The sequence below is a fragment of the Pituophis catenifer genome, unplaced genomic scaffold (assembly GCF_029215685.1).
Source record: "Pituophis catenifer annectens isolate HBS135680 unplaced genomic scaffold, rPitCat1.0.hap2 SCAF_1, whole genome shotgun sequence".
Classification (NCBI taxonomy): domain Eukaryota; kingdom Metazoa; phylum Chordata; class Lepidosauria; order Squamata; family Colubridae; genus Pituophis; species Pituophis catenifer.
The window spans coordinates 36,774,999-36,792,200 of record NW_027256881.1 but is presented as its reverse complement, the minus strand read 5'-3'; the positions used below and the strand labels follow the sequence as shown (position 1 = coordinate 36,792,200).

The 17,202-nt window shown below is 35.9% G+C and overlaps 1 protein-coding gene across 2 annotated transcripts in view; it reads left to right on the top strand.

The window, feature by feature from the left end:
- Positions 1–14,680, top strand: part of ACSS1 (acyl-CoA synthetase short chain family member 1) — a 55,266-nt gene extending 40,586 nt beyond the window's left edge. For both annotated transcript variants that reach the window (XM_070947816.1, XM_070947807.1), the window contains 6 exons: positions 2,728–2,840; positions 4,854–4,980; positions 6,825–6,952; positions 8,302–8,365; positions 8,978–9,096; positions 13,961–14,680. In XM_070947816.1, the coding sequence (XP_070803917.1) occupies positions 2,728–2,840; positions 4,854–4,980; positions 6,825–6,952; positions 8,302–8,365; positions 8,978–9,096; positions 13,961–14,137 (728 nt within the window). In that variant the 3' untranslated portion in view covers positions 14,138–14,680. The remainder of the gene's footprint in view (positions 1–2,727; positions 2,841–4,853; positions 4,981–6,824; positions 6,953–8,301; positions 8,366–8,977; positions 9,097–13,960) is intronic.
- The last annotated feature ends 2,522 nt before the right edge of the window (positions 14,681–17,202 follow it).

Here is a 17,202-nt window from a genome sequence, read left to right as displayed (position 1 = left end):
GTGCAGCTTTAAAAAATTCAAAATGTGAAAATACAGTTAAGAACAAAACCCGAAACCATAGTATTCTTTAAATATCGAATGGAAGATTGAAATAAATGTTCAGTTTTTTTAAGCTATCAATCTTGAGATCATACGTATATATCTCCAGGAGGAGGAAATTCCAAAAATATGAGTTCACTTTGAAAAAAAGTGACAAGGTGACAATATGATAGAACAAGTAGAATTCTCAGTGTTGATTCTTTGGCAAGCTCACACGCGTGTAAGTGCTCTTCAAACTAATATTACACAAACTAGGGTAAATATGCTCAATCGTCAATTTATGAGCTTCATGCTTTAATGTGGCTTTGGAGCCTCTATCATTGCTATTGAATTTAATGTCATGGCAGGGTGCCACTTAGTTGTAGCAAAGAAACTCTAGGGTAGGGCTGTCAAACTCCTGGCCCACAGGCTGGATGTGTCATGCGCTGGCACACCCACGCCCCGTTTGGCGATGGGAAAAAAGTCCCAATAAATCACATGACGCCACCGTGACAACATGAATTTGACACTCCTGCTCTAGGGAGAAAACTATGGATGTGTGACAAAAATCGTCTTGCAGAATTTGGCAGGTGTAAAGAACATTACTCTCTTATAAGAGGTGGGAGGACTATTTTTACTTGGAAAGTATATGGTAGTTGTCAAAGAGAAGAAAGACTGGTCTGGAGAAACTCTTGGCCAATGCCAGAAGTGAGCAGGACCACCAGTGTTGTCTATTATATATTCCCCCCTTTCTCTCTCTAACTTTGTCCTTTTTCTTTATGTCTTTGTGACATCTCTTCCCCCAAGACACTGATTATAAAAAAGATGACAGATAATAGTTACCAGAGATCTGAACTGATCATTAAATAGAGTTTTTTAATTAGGTGAAAGGTTGCATGAAACCCTCTGGCAAGTTATAGATTTTTGAAAGCTGTTCTTAAGAGTGATTTTCCAAGAGAAATATTAACTTTCATACATACATACACTCATTGATAAAATCAAATATTTGACTCAAAAACACCATTACATTATCCATAATTGCATAGGGAAGGGGAAAAGAAGGAAATATTGTCGTTGTCCCCCTTTTTCCTGAAGCAACCATGTTCTAACCTCTTCCGCAAAGTTGAATTACAGGTAGTTTTCACTTACTGACAGAAATTGGTCCAGGAACCCTGTCACAAGGAATGTGGTTATAAAGTGTGGTGTCACACAACTGCACTGATTTAAAATAGCAGTTGCGGCAATCCAAGTTATGATTGTTAGGTGAAACTCATGTGGTCAAAGCTTCTTATAGTCATGTAATCACAATTTGTAATCTCCTGCCAGCTTCCTCATTGACTTTGCTTGTTGAAAGCTGGCAGTGAAGGTTGCAAGTTGTAATCACATGACTGTGAGTTGCTGCAAAGCTGTAATTTTAATGTGGTTGCTGAGCACTTGAATTCTGATCACATGACCACAGGGACGCTACTTCACCAGTGGCTACTATGAGTGGTAGTCATAGATCCCCCTTGTTCGCTGTCATTGTAACTTCAAATGGTTGCTGAACAAGTGGATGTTCAACTAGGATTACTTGTAATATTACAAGGCTGCTTTTCCAGAAATAATCATGTTATTTTCTGGAAACACTTCAATTCAAGATCCCTGTATAACATCATAATGTTGGTCTTTCTAGCTGAATCAGTTAATGTTGTGTTTTCTCAAAAGCTGACCACTTGATACAAAAACAAATGCAACCACTTGTGAGATTTATTATTTTCTGGGGATATGAATAACAATAACAATAATTCTTCAGAGAATTTGCAAGTATAATGCTTTATTACCTAGTGTTAGGCCAGTTGTAGATCTTATGTTTGGTTTAAAAATAGCATAATTATTGCAGCTTATCTTTCTTAAACATAGCTCTTGGAAGTAGTCATATGCCACAAATAATCAACTCAAACATGCATAAAGATTAGCAAATCAGGCTTTGCAAATATATTTGAAAGCATTTGAGTGGATAAGAGGAAAGGAGATTATAGGAGAGGTGGAGGAAATTCACTATGCAGATTCTTGTGTATAAATATATTTTAAAAGTGTGATCAGTCTTAGTGCTATAGCATCATTCTCAAATCCAGTATCCCTATAAAGCTTGATCACATTCTAGAAATCAAGACTGGTGACCTGTATGAAAAGCTTCATGGTAGATCTCTGAATTGTCTGTTAGGTCCACAGGCAAAGAAACTTGGATTTGTGTGCCTTTGAAGTTGCTTTATTATACAAAATTAAAGTCTTAATGCTTTACATTTTTAGTCTTAATCTTAATTTTGTGTTTGCATTTATTTTCTACTTATTCGTTTAGTATCTATATTAATCTAGGATGTAACTATAAATTCGACTACTTATATCTCATAAATAGATAATCTCATAAACCGCTTTTCAGCAAACAGTTTGAAGTGTTATCAAAACAACGCAAGGAAATATATTCCATGATTTCCTTGCATTTCTATCATTTGCTGCTGAAATTACTTGCTAAGTGCATCTAATTGTGTTGAACATAATCAGCTTAGGGGTTTGTGGAGGTAAAATAAGGAGTTCCGGGTATTTTTTTTTTTTTTTAATGGAAAATGAAGCTGCCCTCAGTCCAGAAATGTTGCTTTACGTTCATTTAATTCCAGAAAACAGACATTGCATTCATTTTTAGTGGTGTTTCTTCCTCATTTATCATTCCAGAAACTGGTGGCATTTGCATTGCTCCTCGGCCTTCAGAAGAAGGAGCTGAGATCATTCCAGCTATAGCAATGCGGCCTTTCTATGGAATTACCCCAGTGCTAATGGATGAGAATGTAAGCTAAAATACTGAAAAATTCTGGATTTTGAAAATACATTTAATTGAAAATAGTGGGAGAGGACAATGATCTGAATTGTTCCTTAAGTACTGTTGGAAATGAATTCAATCAACAAGCATGGGTCGATGAAAACAAAGAGACTTTATTAAAAGAAAATAATAAAAACAATTTTGCAAAATAGGGTGGTATCCCAGCAGACCTCAACAAGGAGTTTGAGGTCTGGAAGCCACACCTAAAGTTTCAAAAGCATTACATTTTATAGTTCCCTATCCCGACGGCCCCCCCATGCCCCTCCTACATCGGGTCCAGTGACCGATCATGGCTAATCCGAAGCGCCTTTTAGAGAGAACATCATCTCTTTCTCTAATTACATGTTCATCAACACCTCCCTATACCCATACAATATTTTGCAAGCATCGCTCTTTCTTATCTCTATTGCCTTGGCATTCAAGAGTGGGCCTCTTTCTAACTGGCCTCAAACAAAAGAAGATCTATTCTAACACAACATTGTTACATATTGGTATGCTTTCAGCATGTTCTCCAACTATCTTAAAGCAGAATAATGTCTAACAAATTTAACAGAGTAGCAGAGCTGGAAGGGACCCTGCATGTCATCCAGTCCAACCCCCTGCCTGATCAAAATTGAATCTTCACTTATATGCATTTCTAACCTCTATACCTACATACTATTTTATTTTTGATTTTTTTTAAAAAATTTGATTTATATGCCGCCCTTCTCCGGAGACTCAGGGCGGCTTACAATGCGTTAAGCAATAGCCTTCATACTTTTGTATATACCTGCTTAATAGGGCTTTCGGGCCCCCCAAGCGGTGTTCTTTTTATACAAAGTCAGCTTATTGCCCCCACAATCCGGGTCCTCATTTTACCTACCTGAAAAAGGATGGAAGGCTGAGTCAGCCTTGAGCCTGGTAAGATTTGAACTTGCAGTAATTGCAGGCAGCTGATGTTAATAACAGTGCTTTAGTCTGCTGCGCCACCAGCATATCTCATATCCTACAGTATTAAACATTTTAAAGGATATTTTAAAACATTTAATAACATTCAAAAATGTAATTATTAGACTGCTGATAGTTGTAGAGGCTAAAGCCCAGAACAGCTTTGAAATAATTATAGAGAGAATTAGACCACCTAATCATACCTTCTTTTGATAAGAAGGGTCTTACAAGAATCAATAGGTAACTTTTAGAGAGTAGCTTGAAGGACCTGCATTATTCTAAATAAAGTCTGAGGCAGGAAAGGGTCAGAAAAGGAAAGAGCTGGAATTTTTGCCATATGGATAAAAACATCAATAAATAGGTACACATTTCAAAAGAACTAATATGAAATATGTATCCTGCTGTCTACCAAAACTAAATCAGTTTTCTAAAATCAAACCACGATAGAAAAATCACAAATTACAAATATGAGCCAGCCTTATATCAGAACAGCTGGGAAGCATCTTAGTGGAATTCACTATCTCATGGCATGATATAAAATATATTTGGAAGAGGTGAGTGGTAAGGAAAGAGACCCCTCAGAAAGGAAGCTTTGTGCTTGTCAATTTTAAATGCCCATTCTTTCCCTTCTATCCACCACAAAAATATTTTTTATTTATTCAAGGACTCCTTGGTTAGCAACCACAATCGGGATTGGCAACTTGGTTGTTAAGTGAAGTGGTTTCTAATTGAAACTCTGACTGTGCTTACTTCAGCTTTCTTATTTCTTATTTTATTTCCGCTTTCCTTTGCTTTACAGATCTGCAAAGATCATAAATGCAAGGATTGGTCATGTTACTTTTTTATTACTGGTGTGACTGCAAATAATTGCTAAAACAATGCAGTCAGTCAACAAGGACTACCTGTGCTTACAGGCCTACTGAGTTCATTGTCTTTATCAAGTGTTTGATCAAACTGTTAATGGAAAGAATAAATATGAAATTAAATTCAATTTCTGGGGAAATTCTCTTTTATTGATGGATTGAGAGAAGTGTTTTTTTACTTGGTTTCCTAGGGAAAAGTTTTAGAAGGCAATGATACCTCTGGTGCTCTCTGCATTGCGCAACCCTGGCCTGGTATAGCACGGACTATCTATGAAGATCATCAGCGTTTTGTAGAAGCTTATTTCAAAGCTTACCCAGGTGAGAATGATGAGAATGTTGGTGGAAGTAAAGCATTGAAGTTGATGCTGTACATGAAGCGCAGTTTTTAGTACAGTGACAATAGCTATATTGTTATATTTTCTTTGCATCATTTAAAAATAGTGCAGCAACAGTCTGTACACCAGAGAAGTATTCATGCACATTTCTACATGCATAACATGTTGATTGACATGAACATTCTGAAACATCTTTGCTAATTTTCTTACTTTATAATTCATACGGACCTGGATGCTAAATTATAAAAATGAACTGAATTCCAAAGTAGTTGCAGTAGATTAATAATACAGGTGTTCCTTGGTTAACATCCTCCTGTTTACTGACCATTTGAATTTGCAATGGTACTGTACAAGCAGTTCTTAAGACTGATCCTTGAAGTTCTGGTTGTTATACTACTGCCTCTGTAACATGACTGCAATCTGGGCACTTGGCAACTGGCCTGGATTTCCAATTGTTACAACATCCTGCAGTGACATGATTACAATCTGTGACTTTCCCTCCTGATTCTCCCAAGCAAAATCAGTGAGAAAGCTGGCAGGAAATTAGAAATCAGAGTCACATGAAGTCTTCATTTAACAGTAACTGGGGACTGCTGAAACTCCTATTGCTAAGCAGCACAGTCACATGATATTATGTTTTCCGACTACACTTCTTAGCGATGGAAATTCCAATGCCAGTTACTGTGTTAAGTGAAAACGAATAGAATAGAATAGAATAGAATAGAATAGAATAGAATAGAATAGAATAGAATTCTTTATTCTATTCTATAGGTACTTACCTATAAAGCCCTACATGGCATGGGCCCGGGGTACCTGCAGGACCACCTTCTGTCTGCCTCCCACCGCCCTGTGCGCTCACATAGGACTGCCCTCCTCCGGGTGCCATCGGCCAGACAATGTCGGCTGGTGGTGCCCAGGATGAGGTCGTTCTCTGTGGGCGCACTGACCCTTTGGAATGGGTTACCCACGGGGCTCCGGACAGCCCCTGATCTCCGCTCTTTCCGCCGTGACCTGAAGACATGGCTTTTCCAACAAATTTGCTGATCTGATGGGTGATTTTTAATTGGGAGATTTTAATTGATTATTTTAGTAGCTATTTTTTATTGTTTTCATTGTTTTAATTTCTGTGAGCCGCCCCGAGTCCTTTGGGAGAAGGGCGGCATATAAGTATAAGAAAAATAAATAAATAAATAAATAAAATACTGGCCAAGCGTGATTGGACAGACAAGGAATTTGTCTTGGTGCATATGCTCTCAGTGTACATAAAAAAAAAAGATACATTCATCAAGAATCATGAGTCTCCATGGAAGTTGACACATATCCTGGGTTCTCAACATTGTTCCCAATGGACTGATCCATCAATGCCAGCAGATTTCCTGCCTCAGTTATATTTTACATTTAAAAAATACTTCAATTTAAGAAAAACAGAAAGCCAGCATGTTGCAGAATAAAGTCTGGCATCCAACACTGTCTTTTATTTTCAAGAATCTGAAGTGATAACACTGAGCAAAGACCCTATTCCAGCAGAATCAATTTCTGCAAAGCACCTGAATTCCACTTGCAGAATTCCCTGATTCATTACACACATTTTCATATAATGCATATCTTGTTAAATGTTTGTTTCATGCTCTGACAAATTAATAGATGTGTGTTATAAATGCAGGGTGCTATATTCTCCTGTTATAATGGCATATTGACGAGTGGTGATATGCAATATACATACATTACTTCCCACAGAGATAATGAACTATGTCTGTTTAGTGTATTTTTCGCTTCACAAAAAGTGAACATCTACATTTATTGATGTTAAATCTGTTATTGCCACAGGGTATTATTTCACAGGAGATGCTGCTTATAGAACTAAGGAGGGTTATTATCAGCTAACAGGGCGAATGGATGATGTCCTAAACATCAGTGGACACAGGCTTGGAACTGCAGAAATTGAAGATGCCATGGTAATTATTGAGTCAAAGAAAAGTGTGGGCTCCAATAATTTATTCTTGTAAACTAATTGAAACATAGATATTTAGAACAATGAGAAGATTTGAATGGCTGGCTCCCATGGTTAATTTAGATTTGATTGTAGCACTAACAGATCTTTTGCATATTTAAACCATTATGGATTAGTCACCACAGATGGGTTCTTTATCTGATATTAACTCAAATATAGTATATACAGTGGAAATGGTTCATCAACTTAGTCAGGTTTCTTTAGGTTATACAAGATGAAACCCTAGTTTTCAAAACAAATTGTATGGTAGGTCTGTATCTACCAAAACTGTGACAGACTGCAAGGCAGGACATATTTCTACAGGAGTTTCTGATATGTGAATTTCACTTATAGTGTGACATCATAGGTCCATGGTCACAGATTTATCACCTTATTTGTGAGCTTGTATTACATGCATATATGATTCCATGCATATATATGAATCTGGTTCAGTTCATATATATTTTTCAAAAGCTTTGATGTTATGTCAGGAACAATGCCTAGTTTTCTTTACTAATTTTTTTAAAATTTAAATTGATTTCAAAAGATAGGATAAAATACAAAATACAAATAAAAAACAAGAACAAAGAATAACAAAAACTACAAACAAGACAGGAAATATTGTAACAACACTGGGTAAAAAGAAAAAAGTATATATAACAGTTATACAAGTAACACTAAACATACAACATCCATCCTAACTGAATGTTGATTACAACTGAAACAAGTCTAATAGACTCTCCCTCTTATTCGAGGGGTATACAATGGTTGTAAAATTTCCCATTTATACTTACTAAATTACTATTTTAAATCAGTGTCTTAAGAAATATCCCAAATATAAAACCCTGTTGTCTATCAATCAAATTCACCCCAGTCTCTGTTCACTATAAAAAAGCTATTAACTAATAGCTTTGGAGATTAGTGTAAAAATTACACTAATCTCCAAAACCCTCTGTTAACAGTCCCATATTGTATTTAACACAGAGAAACTCTACAAATGGTCTCCAATCTTTTATAAATGTGTCCAAACCATTGTCTCTAATTAGCACAGTTAATTTCACTATCTCTGCCAGTTTGGTCAATTTCAGGATCTATTCTTCAAGTCTCAGTATTTGGCATATACTTATTTGATAATCTTTGCAGCAGTCACTACTTACAAAAATAAAGCCCCAAATTGTTTTTCTATCAGTTTATCCATAATACCTAGAAGAAAGTTTTCAGGTTTCATTAATATTTGCATGTTAAGTATTTTTTGCATAACCATTACTATATTTATAAGTTTACTATTTCTTTCCAAATCATCTTTTTCAAAAGGATGAACATCCTGCAATTCCAGAAACAGCTGTGATTAGCTATCCCCATGATATCAAAGGGGAAGGTAAGTGACTAAAATGTTTAAAATAAGTAAGAAAACATTTATCTGTATATTTAATAATTACTTTGTTGATGTCAGAACTTTTACTGATACAATTGAAGAGGAGAAAATGAACAGGGACGTTTGGCAGAAACTGATACTTGAATAATTACTTTTTTCAAAGCATATACACAACAGTATTATAATGTATTACATACAGTACATGGAAACTATTGCGAAGGAATGTAATTTAAGTTTAAAAATTTGAAACCGCTACAGTGATCAAAATAATTGTAGTACTATAGTAGCATTACTTTTATTTTTATTTTTTTCTTTATTTTTTCCCCATGTTAATCTAGTTTATAATATAAAATACAAAAATAGAAAAGCAAATATGTAACCAATATATAGTACAATATATGTAATCAATATATAGTAAATGTGAGTTTAGAAAACTAATGAAGAGCCAGTTTGGTGTAGTGATTAAAATGTTGACCTAGAAGCCAGGAGACTGTGAGTTCTAGTCCCTCCTTAGGCATAACAGCCAATGGCTTTATAAATTACTTTATTTAAAATTAATAAAGGTGGAATTTAATTTTTTTTAAAAAAATTAAATAATGTATTCCTTTTTTCCAGTTGCATTAGCTTTCATAGTGTTAAAAGATGACATGTCAGATAAAGATATAATTATCAAAGAAGTGAAGAAAATAGTTGCCACCAAGATAGCAAAATACGCTGTTCCTGAACATATTATGGTAAGTATTTAAATATTGTATATGTTTTTAATAAGGACATATACCTGAAAAGAATCTCTGCATTGTTTGTGGGATATGGCCAAGGAATTTCAGCTAGTGGGGTCCAGGAGAAGACCCTTTTCTGCTGTGGAAGTGAGATCTGCCTCCTTCCTTCTAGTCTTCCAGAAGGGCCTTAAAACCTGACTGCCAGTTGGCTTGGGGCCCCAATAGGAGTCTCCTATGCTGGAGGTGGGTTGGTTGAGTGAAAGACAAAAGCCCACCCCCATACCATCCATGGTATTTAATAGTTTATTTAATAGTGAATTTTATTATTTTTAATGTGATTATATTTATGCTTTCATGCCATTGTAAGCCACCAAAGTCACTTTGGGTGGTGAGATGGATGGCAAATAAATGTAATAAAAATATTTAATATTAAACAATGATTGTTTTATATAAACATTGCCAGTTCAGATGGAAAGTCTTTTTTTAAAAAAATTTCAGTCTTGTCCTTCTCTTTTTCTTCCCCTGCCAGTTTTTTATTTTCTATAAAAATGTCAAATCAATGCATGAACAGTGTGGCACATGGGCGCCATACATCCCAATACAAATGCAATTGATCAAATTAAACATAATTATTACATTCAGTCAATGTATGTATTGCTAACAACAATACACATCTATGTTAGATTGCAGTCTATCATTATTCAATTATTCCACATTTTCTCATTATTACTTTCATTTTGTAAAATAAAAATGTATACATTAATATTCCCCTTATTTCTATCACTTATTCTAACTTTTAATCATGTCGCCCTTTATTAAGAATTTTCTTTCTTTCCTGTCTAACTTCTAATCATGTCACCTGCCTAAAGAGAAAAAAGGAAAAAAAAGGAGAGAGAGAGAGAGAGAGAGAGAGAGAGAGAGAGAGAGAGAGGTAGAAGCAACTCAGAACAACAACAACAAAAGAGGAATAATCCATCCATCATCTCTTGCCTGCTTCAACTTTAATTGCTATGCTTTAAAAGGAAGAGAGGAAAAATGAAAAGCAAAACAGTCCAACAATAAACAAGAAAAACATCTATCCATCATCTCTTCCCCGCTTCAATACTTTAGTTGCTATGCTTTTTTTACTTGCCTCCCAAATTCTTCTCTTGAACCTTCATCTATGTCTATTTCTTGGATGTCCAATCTAAGTGTCCCCCCCCACTACCCTCTTCCACTGGCTAGTTTCTAAAATTTCTACCCAGGCCCCTGCCTCCATTTCAAACATGTCTTCCAACTCTCTTAATATGTTTCCCCCCTGGTTTAATTCATCAACCACTATTATTTTCATTGTTATCTCCTCTTTGTCTTCTTCCTTCTTCCTTTCTTGTTTTGACTCCTCCCTTTCCTGGGCATCTTGGTTTGTGCTCATCATCCCTTTTATAGTATTTTCCATTTTTCCCATAATCTCCTTAAACCCTTTATCCATAATGTCTTTTGTATTTTGAAAGAGTAAATCCATCTCCTGTACAATTCCACTCATTTCTTCCTTTTTAAGTATCTTATTTTTTTAAAAAAAAGAAATTGATTTTTATCCAAAAGTCCAAGAACTATTAATTCAGTCTTTAATTTGCCCTTCAGGGAGTACATTAGTCCCAGTTCTTTATATCTCATAGGTTAACAATCAGTTCCATTTAAGTAGTCCCAGAGTTATCAAAGCTCCTTTATATCCTCTTTACAAATTCAATCCTCTAATATAATATTCAATGTCTCTTTAATTGAATCACTTCCTCATTTTCATATTGGGATCTCCAGTGCTCATAGGGTAGCTAAAAATAATACAATTTTCATTGTCTTTCATATAAATAGAAGGCTTGTAATTTTCCTTTTGGTCAGCAGGTGGCACTCTCCACTTAGATTTCAATTTACTAGTCCATCTTCATTTCATTTCTGGTTAGGTATTTCTTCAGAGTGCCCCTAAAATGCTTAGGCACCCTTTAACACATAATTCTGAGCAAATGATTCTGAATTACTTCTTGGGGTTAGGTTTAAAGCAAAAGAAAAATCCTCTCCCCCAGTTCCAATACGGTTCACCTTCTTCTCTCTAGCACCAGTCTTAGCTGTTGTTCTTCGGTTGTTCCAGCTTTGTAGCAGCCATCTTTAGGCTTGTCGTGGCTAAGAGGAAGAAAAAACCCTGGGCCAGATAGGAGAGCTGCGACTCTTCCCGACCTCACAGGGTGCTCCACTTTGCTTCACCACCCCTACAGTGCAGCTTTGGCTCCCTCTGGAGCCCACAAACAGGAAGAATTCAGCACAGAGAACCCGGAGACCCATTCCTCTGTGTCTGTACCGCAGCAACGTCAACTGGAAGTTCCCTTTTTTTTAATTTTAGAAAGCCATGGTTTCTTGTAATGAAAATCTATTATCAGTTTTGAGTAGGGGTAATAGGTAGCCTCCCATCCCTTCTGGGTATATTTAAATATGGGACATGGAAATACTGATGAAGTGCCTTCATGTATATTACTAAAATAATAGCAACTATACACAAGAGAGAGGGAGATGATTTGAGGAATAGCATAGAATTCTGTAGTTATAGTTTATTTTATAGCTTGGGGAGGCCTGTGCTGAGAGAGTAACTGCAAAATCTCTATTCCAATACAGATTTTAATTAATATGTGATCTTTATTCCAAAATGCAAGTAAAGCATTTAAATGTTCTTCCTTTGAACATTTCTGAAATAGAAAACTATGCTTTCCCAGTGTATCTGAACAATGACAGTGTCTTAAGTTATAAAACAATTTACCTTTAAAAAGTGCACCACATATAAGGATGATATGCCAATGAAAAAATGTTGTTTTTCAGTAGAAATTATGGCTCGTATTGCACAGATGCCTTACTATCAAGGCTCTAGGTTGAGGGTGGAGACTGCGAAGACGGTAGCGTTAATCAGGAAGGATAAAAATCAATGATTTTTTTTAAAAAAATAAAAAATTGGATTTTTAAAATTTAAATCGGATTTTTTTATATTTTTATTAAATTTATTTTAATAAATAGTTCTTTTTAATAGATAGATTTTTTGGGAGTAAAAATCTATCTAAAGGTAGTTTTCTATTTAAGATACATTAATAATTTAGTTTATTCAGCATGAAATGGAACTGAGTTATGTAGCATGAGGCTATATATTCTGCAATATTGGGACTGTCGGTGAGTCAACAGCAGGTCAGAGGAGGAGCCATTGTGGGACAGAAATGACAGTTGCTTTTTAAAAATTATGATTTAGATTGAGTTTATTTAAATCAAGTCTTTTTACTAGTGATTTAAATCATAATTTAAATCGACTTGATTTAAATCAAATCCACCCTGGCATTAATCATGAGGTTGCAATTGCCATCATTATCTTTTTGATATCCCTTTCCCCCCATGGATGTACACCTCAGTTGTTTTGCAATCCTGTAACAGTAATGACTTTTCCTTAGCTTGGAAAAGAGTTTGACTTCTAGAATTCTTGTGGTTTTTTTTCTTTGCTTTGCTTAAATTACATGAAGCTTCCCATCTCTCATTCGTGTAGTGAAGGATGCATTGTAGATTCTGGCACATTGCCAACATTTCACCTTAGGGCATTGTACTTCACTAACTTGGCACATTATCATGGTCTTCTCAGATAAAGAGAAAGATTGGGAAAAGGTAACTAGTAGTAACTAGTATTTCATTTTGTAATAGCTATGCTAAAACAATGGCCTACATCCAGGGGTGAAATGCCGATCCGGTAGCAATGGCGGCGTGAGGCTCCGCCCACCTGCCCGGGTGTCGTTACTTCCTGCTTTTAAAAGGTAAAAAAAGGCTCTGACAATCACAGCTGTGCCGCGCGATCATCAGAGCCTTTTTTAAACCTTTTAAAAGCATTTTTTTACAACCTAGTTGCCAAAATAGGTTGTTAAAAATGCTTTTAAAAGTTAAAAAAAAGGCTCTGATGATCACAGCTGTGGCGCGCGATCGTCAGAGCCTCTTTTTTTACTTTTAAAAGCAATTTTTTACAATCTATTTGGGTGAATAGGTTGTAAAAAATGCTTTAAAAAAGTAAAAAAAAAAGTTGGCCACGCCACCCAGTCACATTAACCCACCCCCCAAGCCATGCCCACAGAACCAATAGTAACAAATGTTACATTTCACCACTGCCTATATCCTAGCTTGGACCCAGGAGACTATGACTGAGACCAGAAGCTTCATCTACTTAGCGCTTAAGAATGCTGATCTCCGAGAATAAAAATGAAAAAACAGAGGCATAACTGGTGTTTAAAATGCCAAACTTGATCTGAAGGCCAGCAGTTAGGCTAGACACTTCTGGTATTTAGGGAGCAATCTGCCCATGGTAATGCTGATTCAATAGAATCCCTGCTACAAGAACACCCTCTTATTTGCTTTGCCTCTTGATTTGAGAGTTTGTATACTTTTAAAAGATTTTTTTCTCAATAAACTTAATTTTGTGTTAGGACTTCTTGATTGGCTTTATGGATTTGTGACAGTAACAATCTAACTTGTTTAGGTAGGAGACCCTATTTGTGGCTTTGGTAACTTCTTTATTTACTTTTAATAGGGATGGTCTGTAAATTCACTCATCCACCCTGCCTTCACCTAAGTCTGTTAATGAGTATTCCTTTCTTTCAAGGCTAATGTGAAGATCTTAGGATGGCTGAACAGAGGAATGAGCAGTTGGGGTAGGGGCTGTTTACCTTGGTAACTTTGAAAGGTTCCACATTCCACAATATTCTGCGTAGACACATTTGTTCATATAAGTGAATGCATACCGTTGAAGAAAAACTCAAGGAAGTAGCCATTTAGATATTTAGCTATCTTTATTTAAAGTAATACTATTTATAATGATTTTTTATTTCTCAAACAGGTAGTGAAACGTCTTCCCAAAACTCGATCAGGAAAAATCATGAGAAGATTGCTACGGAGAATAGTGACTGATAATATTAGTGATATGGGAGATATCACAACACTAGATGATCCCAGTGTCATAGAGGAAATACTTGAAACGTGTAAGAAATACAAACTGAAGCATCCTACTCTATGATGAATGGACTATTGTGAAGATGAGTTCTGTTAAGAAGCTGAAGGAACAAAAGGAACTATTAGATTTATTCTTGATACATTAAAGAGCTATACTTATTCATATAAAATCCAAAAAAAATTTCCTGAAAAGAATTTGCATTGTAACAGTTTACCTCTTGCTACATCAAGTTTATATTTTATTTTCTTTGAAAACATGGAAAAATAATTTTCAAACCGCTGGTTAAGACATATTCTGCCTTTGTAAACAGAGTATAGAAGCTTAAGGAGTAAGTTTGCATTTAGCCTTAATATTTTTGCCACCAATTTATAAAACATTCTTTTAAAATCAGTCTTACTGTACTCTTTCCCTAATTTTACCTTATCAGATGAACTGAAACGCTCCATACTTTTAAGTTATGTGAATTTCTTTTAAAAATCATACGCAATGACCATTTTTTTTTATACTATACGAATTTCAATTTACATAATTGAAAGCCAAATTAAATTCAAAACTGTTTATCAATACTTATACTTATGTATAACATGTGGGAAGTTATCTGTTTTACTGCAGTTGGACAAATTGAATTGTTATAATGTTGCATTGGCATATAATTATGAATAGGTATATAGTATTCTTTTATTAAACATGTATATTTTTAAGATTTTTATCCTTTTTTTCATATATTACTCAAGGCAGTAAACATACCATTCCTTCGTCTGCTTATTTTCCCCAACAAAAACAATCGAGTGAGTTGGGCTGAGAGTGAGTGGCCCAAAATCATAGTTTTTCATGCACAAGGCAGGTTCACAGCCTCCTGCTTTCTAGGCCAGCACCTTAACCACTAAACCAAATTAGCTCTCTTTTATGCGTCTAGATATTGCTGATATGCATGACCCTAAGCATGTACTGTACATACAATAATGAAGAAACAGTTTTCTGAATTCAGTACAAAACATCTGACTTATGGCTCCAAATTCAGACACCAAACCAACTCTATCACCTACTTTCATGTTGAATTATGTGATGGAATTGAAGAAAAAGGAAGATCTAGTAGAAGATACTCAGTTACTATTGGATTGGCTTCTGGAAAGCTGAGATTGGATGGTTTATTTTGACACTAGTGAGTGAGCATTGCAACAAACATTTGTTCCGATTTGCAAGCCAGTAAATTAAAACAATTGTTTGCCATGATTGCTGGTTAAATGATAGGATACCAGATAATTAGACCACAGTCTAATAAGCCCATGAACTTATCACTAGTGAACTTTCTAATTGTTGGGAAGGGCAAGGGAATATGTTCCCATTCCATATGCAAAAAGCATTTGGATTAGCAGTCCAGTTCATTCTGTTGGAAGAAACATCCCTCTAGGTTCTGCTCCAAGTGGGGAAAACAGACACTGGAAACATGGAGACTGCTTGGAAAGATGGTTTAATGGTGGACAGGATCACATGGCTTGAGTTCCTGAACAGAAAAAGGGCAGATACAGAAAATCCTCGGGTTTTTATGCTCTCCCTGGCTCTGCATTTCTTGGGGCCCCGAAAGAATATCCTGATTGGTTGTCAGACTCCCAGGGGGTGGGGGCCTTGCTGGCTGATGGTCACATGTGCTTCCCAGGTCACATGTGGTGAGTTTCTGCTGCTATTGTGTAGAGGGCTAATCCCATCTTTGGCAATTCCTACTATGGCTCTGCCTGAAGGAGGCAGATCTTTGTTATGTAGAATAGACTGGCCCAGGCCTTAATGGCCCATTGACAAAGGGTGGGGGGCAGGAAGGTGGGAGCTGCTTTGTCTGTAAAATATGCTTCTCCCAGGGAAATATAATATTCTGCCTTTTTCATATTTCCTAAAATATTTCACTCTTCCAGGAAAGGGGTGGGTGCTAACTTCCTACAATTCCAAAACTAATTTGTCTGGGCCAAAAAATGATTTAATTTGATTTTAACTAGTTTTTTAAATTTTTGTATTTATGTATCTTATTGCTTGGCTGTTCACCGCCCTGAGTCCTTCGGGAGTAGGGCGGTATACAAATCAAATAAAACATAAACATAAAACTAAGCATAAGCTAATTTTATTTATTTAAACAATGAATATAGCCAGCCGTTTCACAGGGTTAGCAATAAAATTTTATTATTTATTTATTTATTTATTTATTTATTTATTTATTTATTTATTATTTATGTATTATGTTATTTGCAAAAATAACACATGGTTTCTATTTTCCAGTCATTAAGACGAGAACTAAACTACCAACATGGCTTCTTTAAACTTCCTATCCAATTGAGAACACGCTTGTTTAGCAAGCCCAAGACTGGCTATGTAAGACATGCACACTCTGCCTTCCAAAAAAAGGCTCAGAAGAAATTTCTAGAGAACTTCAGAAACGCCCTGTTCTCCAACATTTACCCCCTGAGGCCATTACTGCACTTTCCCAAGGATAAAACAGCAAGCTAATGGTTAAAGGTGCCAGACTAGAAACTAGGAGACTGTGAACTCTAGTCCCATTTTAGGCAAGAAGTCAGTAGGGTGACCTTGGCCCAACTGACTCTTGTAGTGCTAGGAAGCAGGCAAAAGCAATCCATTTCTGAAAAACCTTGCCAAGAAAACTGCAAGGACTAGTCTAAGCAATCTCCAGGAATTGACTCTGACTCAAAGACGCACAGAAACACAGTGATAAAATTACTTGGGGATACTTCTCTTACTGGATCTTATGGCAAATGATTGATCCTCAATAAGAATCAACGTTTTACATTGTAAGTAACAGAAATTGACATGTTTATCTTACCCAATATTAGTAATTTTGGCTTCATCTTTAGCATTTAGAAGTGCAATAATTTTGCACCTATTAGGGTCACCTAAATTGTGTGTCTCTGTCTTTTCAATACAATGTCCTAACTATTCCCTTTCAAAATCATACAAATCACAGCAAGATTACCCTATTTCTCTACATTCCATTTCATTTCCGATGTTCTTTTCACGTGGGAATTAAGTGGATGTTCTGCTGATCCCGCCCCCTCTCCAAGTGGCCAATGAAGTGGGGCGTGGTCTTAGCTGATTCGTTGAACTTAAGCGGTTAAGGATGGAGGCAT